This window comes from Stomoxys calcitrans, chromosome 1 (genome assembly GCF_963082655.1).
Source record: "Stomoxys calcitrans chromosome 1, idStoCalc2.1, whole genome shotgun sequence".
NCBI classification, from domain to species: domain Eukaryota; kingdom Metazoa; phylum Arthropoda; class Insecta; order Diptera; family Muscidae; genus Stomoxys; species Stomoxys calcitrans.
In genome coordinates, this window is record NC_081552.1 from 57,370,489 (window position 1) to 57,391,005 (window position 20,517).

At 35.7% G+C, this 20,517-nt stretch overlaps 1 protein-coding gene across 2 annotated transcripts in view; it reads left to right on the forward strand.

Moving 5' to 3' along the window:
• LOC106090308 (G2/mitotic-specific cyclin-A) overlaps positions 1–20,186 on the forward strand; it is a 66,011-nt gene extending 45,825 nt beyond the window's left edge. For both annotated transcript variants that reach the window (XM_013256465.2, XM_013256466.2), the window contains exons 5-8: positions 9,304–9,527; positions 14,908–15,112; positions 15,174–15,421; positions 19,901–20,186. In XM_013256465.2, the coding sequence (XP_013111919.2) occupies positions 9,304–9,527; positions 14,908–15,112; positions 15,174–15,421; positions 19,901–20,084 (861 nt within the window). In that variant the 3' untranslated portion in view covers positions 20,085–20,186. The remainder of the gene's footprint in view (positions 1–9,303; positions 9,528–14,907; positions 15,113–15,173; positions 15,422–19,900) is intronic.
• Positions 20,187–20,517: the final 331 nt, after the last annotated feature.

Sequence of the window (20,517 nt, forward strand, 5' to 3'; positions counted from 1 at the left end):
AATTGCCAGAATAAACTATTCGGTAGATTTCTCTAGTCTCCTTTTTCCAACAATGCTACTCTGGAATGATAGACAACTAACCGACCTCTTAACCAACAATTCTTGTAGTATTTTTTGTTGTTCTGCTTCTCTGGCGTTTAGGTTTTTCATTTGCCAAAATAAATTGAATGCATTTTGTGTTGAAGTGTGTGCTGATGGATCTCTGTATGTTTTTGCAGAGCGAAGATAAACTTGAAAGATGTTTATTCAGGACATCAGGATATGAATGCATATACAAGGGTGGATAGAATCAAATACTGATTATTTAAAAAAAAAAAAAAAAAAAAAAATATATATATATATATATATATATATATATATATATATATATATATTTAAATAATCAGTATTTGATTCTATCCACCCTTGTATATGCATTCATATCCTGATGTCCTGAATAAACATCTTTCAAGTTTATCTTCGCTCTGCAAAAACATACAGAGATCCATCAGCACACACTTCAACACAAAATGCATTTTGATGGACCTCGGCGGATGTTTTCAGATGGGTTATTAAGCAACCCGTATCTAAATTTCGAGCAAATTTGTTCAAACTGTAATAAATACGGTTGAAAAATGACAACATTATGGCAAATTAACCAAAATCTGACAAACATGTATATGGGAGCTACATCTAAATTTGAACCGAGTTTGACCGTACTTCCTACATATTGTGGTAGGCATCGTGAAAAGAGTTGTACACAATTTTGGTCAATAATGCGCTTGCAGTGACACTAGAATTGAAAATCGGGCGAAATACATTTATGACATGACTATATATAAATCTGAACCGGTTTCAATGATATTCAGTAGTACTAAAAAAAGACTTAAGAAAATCCTTCCTGCCAAATTTTGAGAGAATCGGTTAACAAATGAGCACTATATTGCAATATTAGTCAAAATCTGACGAAAATATTTATGGGAGCTATATCTAAATCTGAACCGATTTCGAGCAAACTTTATAGATATTGTGAAAATCGTCGAAGAAAGCGTTGGACAAAGTTTTGGGAAAATTGTTCAATAAATGTGCTTGTTGTGACCATAGAAATCGAAAAATCGCGTGAAAATCGTGCGATATATATAAATGAGAGCTATAGCTAGATCTGAAACGATTTCCATGAAATTCATTACACTCAACCAAATTTTTTATTCAAAACAGCAAAAATTTTTGCTTAAACAGGAGTTTTTGTCTGCTGAAAATGGGAATATAAACAAATTTAGGGCTGCTGTATTAGCAAACATTTCGATGAGCTAAATCAGCCAGCAAAATCTGCTGTTTTGAATACACAAGTCTGCTGAACAAATGTATGCTATTTTTAATGTTTGCCTGGTACTTGTTTTGATTACTTTAGGAATTTTTTTTTTTAATTTTGTTGGAAGTGGTGTTTTTTTATGTAATATTACTGTAAATAAGCTGCCAGATTCATCCATTGCTGTACATTCTGAAATGTGGCTGAGCTCGCTCGCATTTTTTGTTATTGCTCTACTAATGTGTACAAGACTGGCATGGCCTTTGGTATCTAAATTTAAAGCAATTACGATTATGGAAAGTATTCATTCAGTGGTGATTATAAACATCCACTGAGACACACATTTACATTATTATTTTATTTTTTTCTTCTAGCATCCCCTTCATAATTAAGCGGCAGTCATTTTCAGCAAACAACAGACTTTTCAGCAGTAAGCCTGCTGCTCTGAAATTGCAGTACTACTGCTGTAATCAGAACTACTGCTACAATGACAGCAAAATTAACTACCAATATTTAGCAGACAATATTTGCTATTTTCAGCAAATTTTTTTCTATGATTGCAGTAATATCGAGAGTCATAAAAAAATCCTTCCTGCCAAATTTCGAGAGAATCGGTTAACAAACGACCATTTTATTGCATTATTACTGCAAATGGAACGAACATATATATGGGAGCTATATCTAAATCTGAACCGATTTGTTTTTAATTTCTAAGCCGAAAAACATGCCTGTACCAAATTTGAAGATGATCAAATGAAAACTGCGACCTGTAGTTTGTACACAAATTAACATGGACAGACAGACAGACGGACATAGCAAAATCGAATCAGAAAGTGATTCTTAGTCGATCGGTATACTTATCAATGGGTCTATCTCTCTTCCTTCTGGGTGTTACAAACAAATGCACTAAGTTATAACTCCCTGTACCACAGTAGTGCTGTAGGGTATAATAGATTATAGTAAATTAGATATAAGTTAAATTAATGATAGGAACCACAGAAGGTATAAGTCCTTCTAGTATCCACCGTTAAACGAACCATTGTTTCGACCATTTCGAAAAATACCAATCCGCCAAGAGATGAAAACCTAAAGTGCGAGCCCTGCTTGCTATATCGGAACACACACACACCCGCGACTCTGTTGCTGCATTTTCCACAATTCTGGAACTGTATTATCTACAATTCTCGCTTAGTATTATGCACAATATTGTTCCGATATATTATTCTATATGTATAAGTATGCGTGGCAAAATGCCATACGATTCAGTTGACTTTCTGAGTTCAAATTAAGTCATCACTCAGATTAGGTAATAATGGCACGCTTTATATTCAAAAACGCCAGATCTTGCAGACGGGTACACCGATTTAAGTGAAATTTTATTTACAATCTTTGGGTTACCAAAAGACGCGTTTGTCTGAAACATTGGGGGAGAGCAATTGGGTGCTCAAATGAAAAGTCTATGGCGGAAGAGTAAATGCAAATACAAATTTTGCGCATGAACATTCCACTAAGGAACAGGGACAAACTTCTCACATATCAATGGGTGCAGTCCAATTCAAGTTCAAGATCAATAATAAGGGGCCTCCTTTCTATAGCCGAGTCCGAACGGCGTGCCGCAATGCGACACGGCTTTGGAGAGAAGTTTAACATGGCATACTACGTCACCAACGTTGCCAGCATTAGAAGAGGAAAACCCGCCAGGATTCTAACCCAGGCGTTCAACGTCATAGGCAGACATGCTAACCTCTGCGCTACGGTGATCTCCGGTGGGAGAAGAGTATGAATGTAATTATTAAATTGGGACAAGTGTCTGGGGCCGCCCGACCCTTAAAATACATTTGGGTGTAGCGAATCTGAGATTTTATAAAAAAAACAACAAATATTTAATTTTCATAACATATGGAAAACATAATTTTGGTCCTTCTTTATTTTTTTTTTTTTTTTTACATAAATCACAATGTATTAGAAAATAATTTTAATGTTATTTATGTGTTTTCCTTTATTACCAGCTCAACCTTATCTATACAAGTATGTATGTATGTGGGAAAAAGCTATGAGAAAGTGTGATTTTTTAAGAGCTATAGGAAAGTTAAAAATAAATGGTCAATCCCATGGCAGTCGGTTGTATGTACCGGATTGACCCGATGAATTCCTTCATCGGCAAGGGCTGCCGCCTCAATGTACCACACACTGCTACAACAACAACAACAAAATAAATGGTCCATCCGCTTAGTCCAATTTTGGGCACTCTCACTGATATATGCTACAATTTTGTCTTCCAATGGGATTTTCTGTCAAGGCATGAGCTTTAACATAGCCCCACAAAACATAGTCTTAAGGCGTTAAATCGCACGGTCTAGGCGGCCAATTGACCGGTCTCGAACGTGCAATGAATTTTCTTGACAGACCATGCATTGTCATAATAAAATTAGGTAATTTGCAAGCGTTGTCCGTTTGTAAGACTTCATTCATTTCTCAAATTATCGACCAAACTGAAGATGTCCGCCAGTGAAACAAAACACGTGAGCTGTTTAAAACAGTGTTGCCAAACAGATAATAGCAAAAAAAAAAATCACCCTTTATTATGGCAAACGAAATATCATAGTTGAATGTTCTTGCCATACATGTTTGTGTTTTTTGTGTGTTTCTCTTTACGACTATGGTGCTGCATACTAAATATGAATATTTTCACACAAACAATGCTCTCTACAAAAGAGACGAATATTACGAATAACGTTGATATGTGCTGCATCAGTGCAAAGCGGTCGTGGGACACATGTGAACATTTTTGGGCAAATTGAAACTTGAGAAAACGGAAGTCGACTTTTCTTGTGTTAATTGTGGTCATAATGTGAAGCAATGTTGATATTTGACATTTAGCACAAAGGCCGACTGGGGCAACAAGTAATTCTATAGAATCACTCTTAATGAGTAAATAAATTAGGAAAATGTTAGAAATCCTTAAGTAATTGGGAAAAAAGAAAAAAAAATCGAAGCAACAATTTTTATATAAAAGTATTGGGTTGTCCAAAAAGTAATTGCGGATTTTTCATATAGTCGGCGTTGACAAATTTTTTCACAGCTTGTGACTCTGTAATCGCATTCTTTCTTCTGTCAGTTATCAGCTGTGGCTTTTAGCTTGCTTTAGAAAAAAGTGTAAAAAAAGTATATTTGATTAAAGTTCATTCTAAGTTTTATTAAAAATGCATTTACTTTCTTTTAAAAAATCCGCAATTACTCTTTGGGCAACCCAATAGAAGTAGCCGGGCTGAACTTTGGATACCCACTTCGGCATAATACGTCATAATACGATGAAAAATGCACCTTTTATGGTCCAAAGAACTTAAATAAAGTTAAAATATGGAAATAAAGACCGATCTGAACCATATTGAACCAGATTGAAGAAAATCAAAGAGCCTAACACAGCCCACTGTGTCAAATTTCATCGAGTAATGAACGTGCTTTTATTGTCCCAAAAGCTTATCCAAATATAACCCGATCTTGTCCATACTCGGTACGAATCTCGAAGGGCCTAACAGAAATGATTGTGCCAAATTTCGAAATCGGCTAAAAAATTCACCTTTTATGGACCTAAAACCTTAAACAGGGATGTCGAGTGGCCTAACACAACTCGCTGTACCAAACTTCCTCGGATTTGGACAATAAATGCACCTTTTATGGACCCAAGACGTTAAATCTGAGATTGGTCTATATGGCAGCTATATCTAAATCTGGTCCGATCTGTGCCGCATTGATCAAGGATGTCGAGAGGACCAAATTTCGGCGAAATCAGACAATAATTGTGGTTTCTTAAAGGGCCTAACACCTTAAATCGGCAGATCGGTCTGCATGGAGGCTTTATCAACATATAGTCCGATATAGCCCATCTTCGAACTTAACCTGCTCATGGGCAAAAAAAAAATCTGAGCTAAGCTTCAGCTCAATATCTCTACTTTTAAAGACGGAAGCGTGATTTTAAATGACAGACAGACGGACATGGCTAGATCGGCTTGGATTGCTACGACGAGATCAAGAAAATAAATACTTTATAGAGTCGGAAACGTATATTTCGATGTATTGCAAACAGTGGTGGAGGGTATGAAATTAAACCTATTTTGTATGTTGCAAATATCCTGCTAGTGGGTATTATGGCCAATCGCTTAAAAAAAGTATTATAATAAAGCAAGAGCTTACTAAAGACCATTAGGATTATTTTAAGTTAATTAGGTTTTAACAACACCTTAGAACCTTGACAGCATAAGATTTCAGTGAAATAAAATTACCATTAGCAATGTCTGTCCTCTCAGGCGAATCCTTAAAAACCAAATCTCAAAATACTGATGAATTTGAGTTTTGGTCAGGAGCACTGAAAAAAAGAACTTTGTTGATATTTTGTAACCAAGAAAATAAAGAGGTAAACTTGAAAGTCTATGCCCCATAGTCCATACGGTACGAACAATTTTTTTTTGGGGCTTTTGATTTTCAGCCGAATTAAAGTTTTTTGAAACGTATTTTTCCTTAGCAACATTACAAGTTGTGAATTTTAAATAACCCTCCAGCAAAAGAGAGGTGAGTTATCATATTTTGTCTTTATCTGGTGATAATAGTCACGTTCAATAATCAGCTCATGTTTCAAGTGTGTTTCGAATTTTTATGAATTTTTTCACGCTTCTTCTTCATTACATGTATGTTTTCCTTTGTCTTTTTGCTGGACATTTTTTTAATGTACCATAGAGCTAAACGTTTGTTGAATGTCGTCCAAAAAAGGCGGTCCATGTATCCAAACAAAAAATTACCACCCAAAAATTGTAGTCGTTTCTAATGCTTTGCATTCATAAAGAAACCATAATATTTTTTTTTAAGTGGTCATTTAAAGGAATTGATGGCGATGTGTAAACATGCTATTAAATGGCCATTTAAAGTAAATATTTAATGTTATATGGGGTGGTAATTTAAGAGCGTACTGTATATATAAATATTGTACGGTAAACAGTGTTTAAAACTTTTTGTGTTATCAAAATATGTTACAAAACTCGTTACATAAATCTGACATGTTGTTTAAAATGAATTCATTTTTCCTAGAGTTAATTTAAAAAAAGTTGGAGACCAATTTATATGTTTTTAAATCTTTTTAATAATTATTTTTTAAATTTATTTATTTAACTTTTTAGTTTTTGATTTATTTATTTTGTTATTATTCATTTATTTCTTATACCCTCCACCTTAGGATGGGGGGTATACTAATTTCGTCATTCTGTTTGTAACTACTCGAAATATTCGTCTGAGACCCCATAAAGTATATATATTCTTGATCGTCGTGACATTTTATGTCGATCTAGCCATGTCCGTCCGTCTGTCTGTCGAAAGCACGGTAACTTCCGAAGGAGTAAAGATAGCCGCCGGAAATTTTGCACAAATACTTCTTATTAGTGTAGGTCGGTTGGTATTGTAAATGGGCCATATCGGTCCATGTTTTGATATAGCTGCTATATGAACCGATCTTGGGTCTTGACTTCTTGAGCCTCTAGAGTGTGCAATTCTTATCCGATTGGAATGAAATTTTGCACGACGTGTTTTGTTATGATATCCAAAAACTGTGGCAAGTATGGCCCTAATCGGTCCATAACCTGATATAGCTGCCATATTAACCGATCTTGTGTCTTGACTTCTTGAGCCTCTAGACTGCGCAATTCTCGTCCGATTTGACTGAAATTTTGCACGTAGTATTTTGTTATGATATCCAATAACTGCACATAGTGTTTTGATATCACTTTCAACAACTGTGCAAAGTATGGTCCTAATCGGTCCATAACCTGATATAGCTGCCATATAAACCGATCTTGGGTCTTGACTTCTTGAGCCTCTAGAGAGCGCAATTCTTATCCGATTGGAATGAAAGTTTGCACGTAGTATTTTGTTATGATATCCAATAACTGTGGCAAGTATGGTATTTTTTATTATTTTCTTATTTATATTTTTGATTATTTTCTTTTTAATATATTTTATTATTCTTTTTTATTTTTTGAAACACTGTGTGCTATATAATGGGGACATTGAAAATATTAACCAGTAGTAAGCAAATCAATTGATACTCGTCATTATCGAAAACCCATTACAATATTGATTTAATCAATCTGAACACGATTTTCTAACAAAAGTGTTAAAATAATTGTAGGCATGCTCAGGTTCACTCTACAGCTCTTTTCGGTTAATCCATTAGAAAACCAAAAAACAAAGTTGAGAAAAAAAAAATAAGCCACACGTTAATCGGGTAACCAATCAAACGCTCAATACTTCCCCTTCTTACTGAAAGTAGGACTCGCACAAATATAATGACATGCAAAGAAGCGAACGAATAACTGAAACGATGATGGTGCCCCTTAACAACAACAACAACAACAAAGAAAACCATACATTTCTTCAAAATGTTTATTTGAAAAATTTATTAACATAACACCACCCCCTTTTTCATCTTTTGTGTTGTCTAAGTGAAATTTATAAAGACTGGTTGACTGACTGACAGACTGACTGACTTTTGGGATGGCTGTGCTGGACTGGCTGTTTGGCTAACAGCTTCATTCATTCATACCGTTTGTTTAAAAAATATGAACGCTTTAATTTAAATCTATTCTCATTAAAAGCAAAACCGTTTCTCTTTGTCTTCAAAGGCAGGCTCATATATTGATGTGAGTGTCTGTCTGCAGCGTCACAATCTTATCCATGCATATGGATCTCATCTCAGTTCATTTGCAGTTTGTGTTTGCTATCTAACGAGCATATCATCGTCATTATCCATGTCAATCTCTCTATGGATGTTTGTGTGTGTGTGTGGGCATATTTGTGTACATATGTATTGTAAATAAATAATGGTGTCCATATCCAAATTTTTTGAGAAGATTTTTTGGATTCGTTTGTGTTGTTATTTGTGCATGTGTTGAACAAATAGGAATCTGACTTTTGTAATCCCCAACCCTGGTTCGGTATCTCATATTTGATGTTTATTGAGCCAAGCCAACTGTGTTTGTCAATTGTGAATGGAGGGGGGGAGGTCTTTTTTAACATTTGCCAACAAGCAAACAACATTGGCCTTTTCTCGTATTTTTGTTTTTTTTTTACGTTCTCACCTAAAACCTAATTGTCTCAATCTCTGAAGATCATTCCCATGGCAACGAAGCTATTGTTGCTTCAACGTATAATATTGATGTTTATGTTTCTTTTGCTCAACATTTAATTGCTTTTATTTGGTGATTCTTATGCAGTTGTGTGGTTTCTTTAAACATTAGTAGAGTCTCGATGATTTTATAATGAGCTCAAGCTGCTGTTACAATTGCTCATTTGTATTATTAAATTATGATAATTACAAGTAAAAGCGGACCGAATCTTGGGAACCCACTACCTGCTAAAATTTTATAAAAAAAATTAAGTTTTGTTAAAGACCATAATCTTATGGTTTTTTGGACCGAACTTGGCACAGTTGTTGGAAGTCATAACAGAACGAATGTGCAACATTTTAACGAAATCGGACGAAAATTGCGGCTTTCAGGGGCTAAAGATGTCGAATCGGGAATCGGGAGCTATTGGAAGTCATAACAGAACATCACGTGCAAAATTTCAGCCAAATCTGACAAAAATTGTGGCTAACAGGGGACTCAAGAAATCAAATCGGGAGATCGGTTCATATGGGAGCTATATCTAAAACTGAACCGATATGGACCATTTGCAATCCCCAACGACCTACATCAATATTAAGTATCTGTACAAAATTTCAAACGGCTTGCTTGACGCGTTCGACCGCTATCGTGATTTAGACACGGACGGATGGACCTGGCTATTTCGAATCAGAACGTATGGGGTCTTAGACGAATATTTCGAGGTGTTACAAACGGAATGATGTACTGGGAGTGTACTAATCTAGTCCTATGGAGCTAATAAAATTTTGTTAATAACAATAAACAATCTAAAGATTCTTTCTAAATATTTTATAACATAACTCTTTTTCTCTTTTTTTTTTTTAGAAAAAACATCGACCAAAACCCCATTACATGCGCCGCCAAACTGATATTAACTACTCAATGCGCACCATCTTAGTTGATTGGCTTGTGGAAGTTTCCGAGGAATACAATTTAGATACTGAAACCTTGTATATATCAGTATCCTATATTGATCGTTTCCTTAGCCACATGTCGGTGGTACGGAATAAACTGCAATTGGTGGGAACGGCAGCTATGTACATTGCATCGTAAGTGTTAACTATTTTAAAAGATTACGTCTTCTGTTACAAGATTTAAATAAATGATCCTAACAAAACTAAGAGGGAGCGTTGTACAGATTTTTATGTTTGCTTTTTCTCTCTATCGCAATGTTCGTTGTTTCCTGCTACCATTGTTTTAAAAAATACTAATTTCCATTACTCATCGGAATATACATTATAGGGTTTGTTTTATTTATTTTGAAAAAGGGAGCCACTCTGCTGCTGGTTTATATCGAAATGTTTCCCGCTGTATAAACAAAATTAATGTCTTTCTTTCTTCCTTGCTATTGCTAACAAGACAACCAATGCTTTTCCCTAAACCAAAACTCCTTGATTATAGTGAATAGATGTAGTGTTTGTACTACACACTGTGCAGTTGTTATTGTCATCATCCTTGAGAGCACCATCAGCAGTTTGCTGCAACTAGAAACTGGTATACATCATCTTCTATTTGATATCTTGCCAGCGTTACACTTTGAAACGTCTTCTTTCAGAGCTTGTTTTTGTTTTGCTTCTCAAATGGGAAAAAAGGTACATCGATTTGTTGTGGTTGACTTGAAAATGTTTGTCACCATTGGTGTTGAGCTATTTCCTCCTTCAAATGTCGTTTATTATTTCAAATATAGCAAAAATATCAACAGGTTACTAAAAAATCTTAAAAATTCTAGTTCAATTTTAAAGTTTTATATATTTTATTTCTCATTTGAACCAAAACAAATTCCTCAATGTCAATTGATTCCAACAAAATTTGTTTGGGTTGTGAAAGACACATTTGTGGTCCGATTTCCTTGTTTGATAGTGTTGCAATCTCCTTCAAAAGAATGGCTCATGTATGGGGATATTTCTTTAAGTGTGCAAACTACAGGACATTGATAAAGTGTAGTTTTAGTAATTTTTCCTTTGACAACGGGTCGTTTTAGTACCCTTCACTTTGACAAAGGGTACTTTTAGTATCCTCTCCTTTGACCCTGGGGTAGTTTTAGTACCCTTTCCTTTGACAAAGGGTAGTTGTAGTACCCTTTCCTTAGACAAAGGGTAGCTTTGGTACCTTTTCCTTTGACAAAGGGTAGTTTAGTACCCTTCCCTTTGGCAGACGATTGTTTTAGTACCCTTTCCTATAGTTTTAGTATAATTTTCTTTGATAAAGGATAGTTTTGGTACACCCCCTTGTGACAAAGGTTAGTGTTAGTACCTTTTCTTTTGACAAATGTTAGTTTTAGTTGTTGTTGTTGTTGTAACGGTAACGGAAGGTCTCCATTGGATCAAACCGGCACGTACAACTGGCTGCCATGGTATTAGGCCTTTCTTCATTTTACAGGGTATAGGGTATTTTTAGTACCTTTTCCTTTGACAAAGGGTAGTTTTAGTACCTTATCCTTTGACAAAGGATAGGTCCTTCCTTCCTTTTACAAAGGGTATTTTTAGTACCTTTTCCTTTGACAAAGGGTAGTTTTAGTACCTTTTCCTTTGACAAAGAGAAGTTAGTACCTTAAACTTTGACAAAGGGTAATTTTAGTACCTTTTCCTTTGACAAAGGGTAGTTTTAGTACCTTTTCCTTTGACAAAGGGTAATTTTAGTAGCTTTTCCTCTGACAAAGTGTAGTTTAAGTATCTATTCCTTTGACAAAGGGTTTTTAGTACCTATTCTTTTAACAAAGGCTTTTTTAGTACCTTTTCCATTGAAAAATTTTAGATTTAGTACCTTTTCTTTGACAAAGGCTAGGTTTAGTACTTTTTCCTTTGACAAAGTGTACGTTTAGTACCTACCCTGCAACAATAACAATAACTATTCTTTCCAAATAGGGTAGTTTTACAACCCTTTCCAAATAGGATAGTTTTACAACCCATTCCAAATAAGGTAGTTTTACAAAACTTTCCAAATAGAGTAGTTTTACAGTCATTTCCAAATAGGTGGGATAGTTTTACTACGCTTTCCATAGGGAAAGTGTAGTTCACACTTTCCAAGGAAAGCGGTTATTTTTGGTATACTCCCCATGGGGAAAGGGTAATTTTAGTACGCTTCCCAAAAGAAGTGTACTATTAGCTCACTTTCCAAAAAGAAGGGTACTATTAGTTCCCTTTCCAAAAAGTAGGGTACTATTAGTTCCCTTTCCAAAGAGAAAAACACTTTGAGTATCCTCGAGAAAAAGTACTTTTCGTGCCCTTTCAAAGAGATAGAGGATAGTTTCCTCCATTGACAAATTTGGATGGTAATTCGTCACTTAAATGCAAATTTTGCCCATGAACATTCCACTCAGGAACAGGGGCACTAAGCAAGCTATAAATGAACTTTCCAAATGGTGTACCAACGCGCAGTGGGATGAGAAAAAAATAATTAAAAATAAATCTGCCATTTTGGAACGGATTAAGATATCATCACGAAGTTTTAGATGGTTATAGCTACTGTGGTAACCAGTTGATGTGCAAAATTTCAGGGGCCCATTGATGGGCCGAGGTGAACGGCGCTGCAAATTTTTTTTGGGCTGCCAAAAGCGCATTTAAAGTCCGACTTCCAGAATTTTTTGCTGATGAGTGCTCAAAACCCCCATAAAAAGCATGTGCGACTAACAATATATATTTTTTTTTTAATTTTCCCAGAGCCTGATCCCTTATTTTGTTGCTTGTGGAGGCATTTCTCAACTGATTTGACATTTTGTAACTAATTTAAAAAGTGGATAACTATATTTTTGTCGCGATATATGCTAATTTGACCTAACACTTTCAATTTGGTTTGTTGTACCGGAAAGAGGACTTATATAGATGTGTTTTAAATGCAATTTGTTATTTGTTAATTATGTTGACTCTAGTAGTAGCTATAAGGAGTACAATATTGGGGTTTTTTTTTACGAAAAAACTGTAAAACCCCTTCGAGTTCTCAAAACGCAAAGCTGAAACTCCCACTTTGATAAAATATTTGTATTACCCTAAGTTGTCCCTAATTACGTGCAAACAATTTTTGGCGCCATCCAAGGATTGAGGTCTCTACGGCCATTTTACTAAAAAATGTCAATTTTGCAAACATCTTTTCTTCGTATGAGGAGTTTGGGTATTTTCATCAAGAAATGTGGCCAAAATGTAAGTATAAATTTTTTTAGGGAGATAATCGTCGACAAAAAAATAAAAAAAAATAGAACGATGTCTTTATTGGTTTCGGTTTTATAATAACTCGATTTGAATTTTGATTTTCAAAGGTTTTTACATTTTGGGCTCATTTTGTGTTTTACTTAAATAATCTGGCCAAAATTTTATATTTTGATATCAGCTTGGACATGGTGTTGTAAAGCAAGTCCTGTGGCAGATCTGTCGCAGATCTCTCAACGAGATGGCTGAACCGTTCAAAATTCACCTGTTCTGGGTGCCGGGCCACAGAGACTAGGAACTATCTTGCACACTCCAGGGACACTGGAATCTGTGGGTATGCCTCGAGCGACATGTAAGCTTAGTTTTCAGGACCAGGCCCGAAGGGCAACGAATGATAGATGGCCAGAAAGGGAGGGCTGTGAGCATTCCAAAACTATTGTATGTGGCCTCATCTAGACTTGAAGAGGTCTACTGCTTTGCTGTCATTGGCTAGAACAGATTGTGTCCGTCATGACAGGTCACTGCCTAATCGGAAAACATGCTGACAGACTGAAGGTTGCCAGCAACGACTTTTGCAGAAGCTGTAGGGACATCGAGGAAGAAGAGACTGTAGAACACCTTCTGTGTGTGTGTCCCGCACTAGCAGTTAGAAGGAGTTCCACTTTAGGTTCTCATTTCTTTGAGAACCTGCCTGATTTAGCGGATGTAAACATTCACAAGTTACTGGGCTTTTTAAAGCGATCAGTGGCAGACTGCCACTTAAACCTAACCTAACCTAAACTACATGAAATATTTTAAAATATGGGCAAAAATGTCTACCCAATGTGGACATCTCGGCTATATTCCAATACATTCTTGCCAAATCACGTATTCGGAAGACTTAAACGATGTGAACATTATTCTGTCATTTTTTAATGAATTGACATGCCTTTATGAAATTTGAAATGTATTGAGGTCAAACGACGATATGCAAAATTTCAGGGCCCTATTCGTGGGCACTCCGACTACTAGTTTTTGTTTGCGCTGGTAAATGTTCACTTGTGGGCCGGTTTCCAAAAGGTCTTTTCTTGTTGGAAAGCCCTATAAAACACATAAATTTTTGTGCCAAATGTCTCTTAATGTTGTGAAGATATTAGACTTACAAACTTATTGTTTACCGAGGCTGACCTCGTATTTTGCAATTTGCAAAGACCTTTGTGAACCAATTTTTAATCTATCTGTACAGATTAAGATAGCTTACAACATATACAATAATTTTGCTGTATTATTTTAAAAATTCCGTCTCTTCTGTCAAAAGTTATTCAAAAATCGGACCATAAATGCGCTTTTGGCAGCCCGAACAAAAATTTGTAGGACCGAGGTGGCCAACTTTAAAGGTCCACCAGTGGGCTCCTGGACCATTTAGGGCTCTGAAATTTTGCACATGAACTAACCAGTTCACAGCTCAGCTATAACCCTGTGGAGTTTCGTGGTGATATCTTTATCCGTTCAAAAATGGTAGACTTATTTACACAATTTTTTTTCCCATCCCACTGTGCAACGCCTAAGTTTTCCATTTGCCTCATAGTTCATGCGTCATGAGTTCAAACATTTTCTTTATAGCACTCGTACTTCCTTGTCTGACTTCCCATTTTGTATTCTACAAATCTTTAGTCAACCGTAACCCATAGAAATGTCTTCTCACCAGCAGTTGATATTGTCTGGATTTGTGTCCTAAGTCACTTTAGTAGCCCAGAGCAGTAGCAGCCATGACAATCAATCCTCCTTTATCCTTCTTTCAGTTTAACTAAAACACAAAAATGGTTTTCAATCCAATTTAATCCATTTTACTATACAATACTGTTGATGTCTTTCTTACTTATGCGAAATTTACGAGAAATAAACTTTTCTTTTCTATCTCCCTCCCATCTATGAGAAAGAAAGACAACAAGAAGAATTTTCCCATGCATTTTTGTTCAACTATTCGCAATGAATAGCTTCTTGTCATAGATTGGCTATTCTTTTGATTCTATGTGCATCTTTGATTTGTCTTCTCCCACATCGAAGAGGAGGGAGTTTGAGAATGTAGTTTTTTTTTTCTTACCTCTTTGTTTAGTAACAGATTGCTTTGCCCATTGCACCTACAACGATTGAATCAATCATCTGGATGACTCCTTGATAGTTTGTTCAATAAAAAGAGTTTTTGTTGTCAACAATCTGAGTCAGAGCGAAATAAGCTTTTTGAAAAATCGCAATGAAATAGTTTTTAGATATTTAAACATTATTTTTTTTTTTTTTGTTTTTACAGAAAATATGAAGAAATCTACCCACCAGATGTTGCTGAATTTGTCTTTATCACCGATGACACCTATAGCAAGGCTCAGGTTTTGCGCATGGAACAGATTATTTTGAAGATCTTATCGTTTGACCTTTGCACTCCCACAGCTTTTGTATTTATCAACACCTATGCTGTGCTTACCGATATTCCGGATAAAGTTAAATTCCTGACCTTGGTAAGTAAACGCAAAGTTTTAGTTAAAAGCTTTTAATAATTTTTTATAATTGTGTGTTTAGTATATTTCGGAATTATCCCTGTTGGAAGCTGATCCCTACCTGCGTTTCTATCCTTCCATGATATCTGCAGCTTCGCTGGCCTTGGCACGTTACCTATGTGACTTGCCAGTGTGGTCGGCTGAATTAGAAGAAATAACCACATACCGTTTGGAAGATTTGCGCGAGGTTTTCTTATGTCTGTGCAAAAGTCACAATTCGGCAGTCAGCTTGGCGCAACAAGCCATTCAGGAGAAGTACAAGGCAGAGAAGTGAGTATTAAAAAAAGAGAGCGAAAGCGAATGTCTAGGGTGTTTTTCTGTATTACCTTTTGATGATGCTTCATTGAGTAATAACCTCTTTATGTAAAATATGACGAAATTTCGACTTTGCATAAAAATCTGGACTCTACTGATAACTGAAAATGTTTCTGTACAATCAACTTGATATTTCAAATTCATACATACCGGTATAAGCACAAATAGACAGCGAATGTGGCAACACTACCTTTGAAAGCCAATGGAAAGCTTTTTAAGCTTTTTAGCTTTTTTCAAATTAATTTTTCAATTAAAGCAGACGTTAAAGCATGTTACATATATATTTTTAAATTTATAATTTGGCATTTTTTTTATATTTTTTTATTTTTATACCCACCTCCATAGGATAGGAGGGAGTATATTCATTTAGTCATCCCGTTTGCAACACATCGAATTATCCATTTCCAATTAAAGCCTACTGCTGACTTCGACTTTTTACACGAACAACTGTCAAAACTCACTACAAAAACATGGTGATGAAGGTAATACGAACACATTCCATACAAGTGGTACTGAGTTCTATGAGCAAAGTAGTAGCGAGATGTCGCTGCATCAGGATAAAGTTTGCACAATTTTAATTGCAAATGCAGTTAAAAGCTCACGAAATGGGCCCTATCATTACAGTTGTCTTTATTGTGTGTTGTTGTTTGACTTTTGTTTGTGTTCCGGCAAAGAAAAAGAGTCCGTCGGATTTCTCAATAATTTAAAAGGCATTTTTGCTGTGAATGAAGTCAGTACTAGGCTTAAACGATGTCTGTGTGCCTGTCCGTCCGTATGTTGTAATCACGCAGGTTAAGTTTGTGAAGGGGCCAAATCGGACCATGATTGGATATAGCTGCCATATAGACCGATCAGCCGATTGAGGGTCGTAAGCACATAAATATCTCATCCGATTTCGCTAAAATTTGAAACAGTGAGCAGCTTTGGGCCTCCAGTCACCTGACCAAATATGGTGTAGATCGGACCATATTTAAATATATTTAGCTGCCATATAGACCGATATGCCGATTAAAGGTCTTAAGCCCATAACTGCTGTATTAAATAACCGATTGCGCTAAAATTGGAAACAGTGAGGTGTTTTAGGCCTCCCAACATCGGATCATATTTCGAATTAGCTACCATATAGACTGATCTGCCGACATTGGGTTTAAACCCCATAAAAGGCGCATTTATTATCCGATTTCGCTGAAATTTGAAACAGTGTGTTTTGTTTTCAACATCCAAATCAAGTATGGCCTAAATCCGTCCATAAACTGATATAGCTTTAATAGCATGGCAAATTTTATCCGTTATGCTTTGTGTGCCTATACAGAGATACTGGGCAAAGAACTTGACAAATACGATCCATGGTGGAGGGTATATAAGATTCGGCCCGGCCGAATTTAGCACGCTTTTACTTGTTTTATTTATTTATTTTTTTTTAATTTGTATACCCTCTACCATTTTTACCGTAGGTGTATGGTCAAGTGGACTTTTTTGATCAGTACAATTCCAAGAATCAGAAACGCGATGAGCTCATTAAGATTTTTTCCTTTCATACTAACACGCTTTTTCTAGTTTTTATATTTTTTTATACCCACCACCATAGGATAGGAAGTATATTCATTTTATCATTCCGTTTGCAACACATCAAAATTTCAATTCCCGGGAATTGATCGTCGTCGTAAAATTGTAAGACGATTTAACGATGTCCGTGTGTCTGTCCGTTCGTTTGTTGTAATCACTCTACAGTCTTCAGAAATTGGGATATTGAGCTGAAATTTGGCACAGATACATCTTTTTGATGCATGCAGGTAAAGTTTTTGAACGGGCCAAATCGTGCCACATTTAGATATAGCTGCTATATAGACCGATATGCCGAAAAAGGGTCTGAAACCCATAAAAGCTGCATTTATTTGAAGTTGAGTTGTTTAAAGCCTCCCGACATCCGGCCCAAATAAGGTTCAGATCAGACTTTATGTTTTTATCCGATTTCCCTGTAATTTGAAAGATTGAGTTGTTTTAAGCCTCCCGACATTTGATCCAAACATGGTTCAGATCGGATTATATTTTGATATAGCTGCCATATAGACCGATGTGCTGGTGTAGGGTCTAAGGCCCATAAAAGTTGCATTTATTACCCGATTTCGCTGAAATTTAAAAAGAGAGCTATTTTAAGCCACCCGACATCCGACTCAAATATGGTTCAGATCGAACTATATTTAGATATAGTTGTCATATAGACCGATATACCGATAAAGGTTCTGATGCCCTCAAAACCTTTATTTATTACTAAAATTTGAAACAGTGGGTTGTTTTAAGCCTCCAGACATCCGACCTAAATATGGCTCAGATCGTACTACATTTAAATATAGCTGCCATATAGACCGATGTGCCGGTTCAGGGTCCGAAGCCCATAAAACCTGCATTTATTATCCTTTTTCCCTTAAATGTGAAAAAGCAAGCTGTTTTAAGCTTCCCCTCATCCGACCATCGCTGCCATATAGACCGATCCGATCCTCCCAATTTAAGCTTAATCCCATAAGAAGCGAATTTATTGGACGATTTTGCTGAAACTGTGACTTGTAAAGGGTGATTTTGTAGCTATTATCTTTTTGGCAACACTGGTGTAAGCAGCTCCCGCACGTTTCGTGTTTTGTTTCACTGTCAAATATCTTCAGTTTGGTCTATAATTCAACCACGAATCGTCTTACAAACGAACAACGCTTGCAAATTATTAAATTTCATTATCAAAATGCGTGCTCTGTTAAGTAACTTCATAGCGCGCTTCTTCCATTGAGGGACGAAGCTCATTTTTGGCTCGATGGGTGCGTAAATAAGCAGAACTGTCGATTTGGGAGTAAAGATCAGCCAGAAGCATTGCAAGAGCTACCAATGCACCAAAGTTTTGTGCGGTTTATGGGCTGGTGGCATTATTGGACCGTACTTCTTAACAGATGATGGCAATCGTAACGTAACTATGAATGGTGAGCGCTATCGTGAGATGATATCCAATTTTTTTTTTTAGTAACACGGGTCTTATTGAGAGGCAAGTTCGGTGAACATTTTATTTCACGTTCGGAAGCGGTCAATTGGCCGCCTAGACCGTGCGATTTAAAGCCTTTGGACTATTTTTTGTGGGACTATGTTAAAGCTCATGTCTATACAGCCCGCTTCAATTGACGCATTGTAAGGCAACATTGAAGCCGCGCAGTGGCCAATTTAAACAAATTACAATGAACTACTTCTTATATTTAATATACAAAATACAATAATATTATAATAATGACTGGAAAGACTATGATCGCAAAAATTAACTACGCATTATACTTGAATACAATCAAAAAGTATTTAATATTATTATTTGAAAAGATTCTTAATAAAAAATGAATACATATTTGCATGAAATAATTTTCAAACCTTATAAGGACCGTACTATCGATTCAAATAAAGATTTCATGCGTGTTTCTGAAATCTATGTAAAACTTTTCTATAGCTCTTAAAAAATCACCGTTTATATGAACCGATCTCACTGTCCGTTCGTGAACGGGTATAATTTTCGAAATCTCTATTGTGAACAATGTATTCCTTAATTGAACGCTGTTTTTTGAAATTAATGAACGAGATGTTTAAATCGATCCTAATTTGTAAAAGAAAATTACATTAAAATATGTATAAACGATACGCGGCAATTAGGCTCTTTTAATTCATGGTCTATCAGTGTTTAGATTTAGATTTAGATATCTAAATCTGGAAACTGCAACTTGGTTTGGGTTTGCATCAGGTTGTAAGTCAAGTAGAATTGGCTGGTCACATGAACTGAAGACGTTTGTACCTGGATGGCCGCGGGTCATACATATTGGCATCACTCGCAGCCCAATATAGGTGTGCACCAATAGGTGTGCGTTTCAATTTGTCGTGAGTCCAACATCGACAAAAGTATGGTCTGGATCTCTGACCTGATATCACTAACTGAAATAAACGGTAGAGAATCTATGATGGCCGAACGAAGAAGTTTTCTTCAAACTCTTAGACCTTGAGCGATTCTTCGCAAATTTCCCTTCTTTTAAACTTCTTGCTTAGCACAAAGCAGTATTTTCTTGGACTAAAGAGGGCTTGGTTTAGGAGTTAAGTAATAAATAATCAGAATATTAAGTGGTTTTGTCTAAGTTGGCAACCCATAGGTCCTGCTGCCAGGAAACTGTTCTATTTACCTCATTCTGGTTGAGAGATAAATACTCACTAACCTCGAATAATTTTAGAGGTTCCCTCGTCACCACTACAAATAGTAGATACTAACAGAATTTTAAACATGTTCTTGCTTTATGGCAAAAAAATGCTCATTAAATTCTGGAAACAATCATGAGTGTCTTTCCCTCTCATACTTGGCTAAAAAGCTGGAATGTTGTTAAACATTTATTTTTATTTTATATGTTTTTTCTTTTTTTCTTTTAGATTCCGCTCGGTCTCCTCTATAGAGCCAGTCAACATTGAGGATGAGCAATTTGCTGAGATTGTCAATCATTACAATGAGTATGCACTTAAACAGAAGAACAGCGTAGAACAAATCACTACAGCGAAAGAAGGCGACAAAACTACAGCGCCATCGTCCAAAGTGAATCTATTCTTTAAGTTTTGATCTATGTTTCAGTGATCATTTTTGTTTTTTTTTGAGAATTTTTTCGTTTTTTATTATACAATTATTTAAAAAAAAAACACACACATATAGTATCAAATGTAATGTACTCTAAAATTATTTAAAATATCCAGAAAAAATTTGGATGATCAGTTACACACACCCCCCCAAAAAAAAAGACATAAAAAGGAAGAACAAAAAGTAAGACCTCTTTTTTAGACATTTAAAAATTTTGTACACATTTATAATAGATTGACTTGTCTTATTTTTAAACTAATTTAGTTATATTTATTCATTACAACACAAAAACTCTAAAAAAGAACACAACCACACAGAGCCAGAGTTGAAAGAGACAAATAAAATAACAGCCTTTGTTGTAGGTTTTCTTGTTTTTTAAGATACTTTTAACGAAATTTTCTTAAAGAAAATTTGTTTT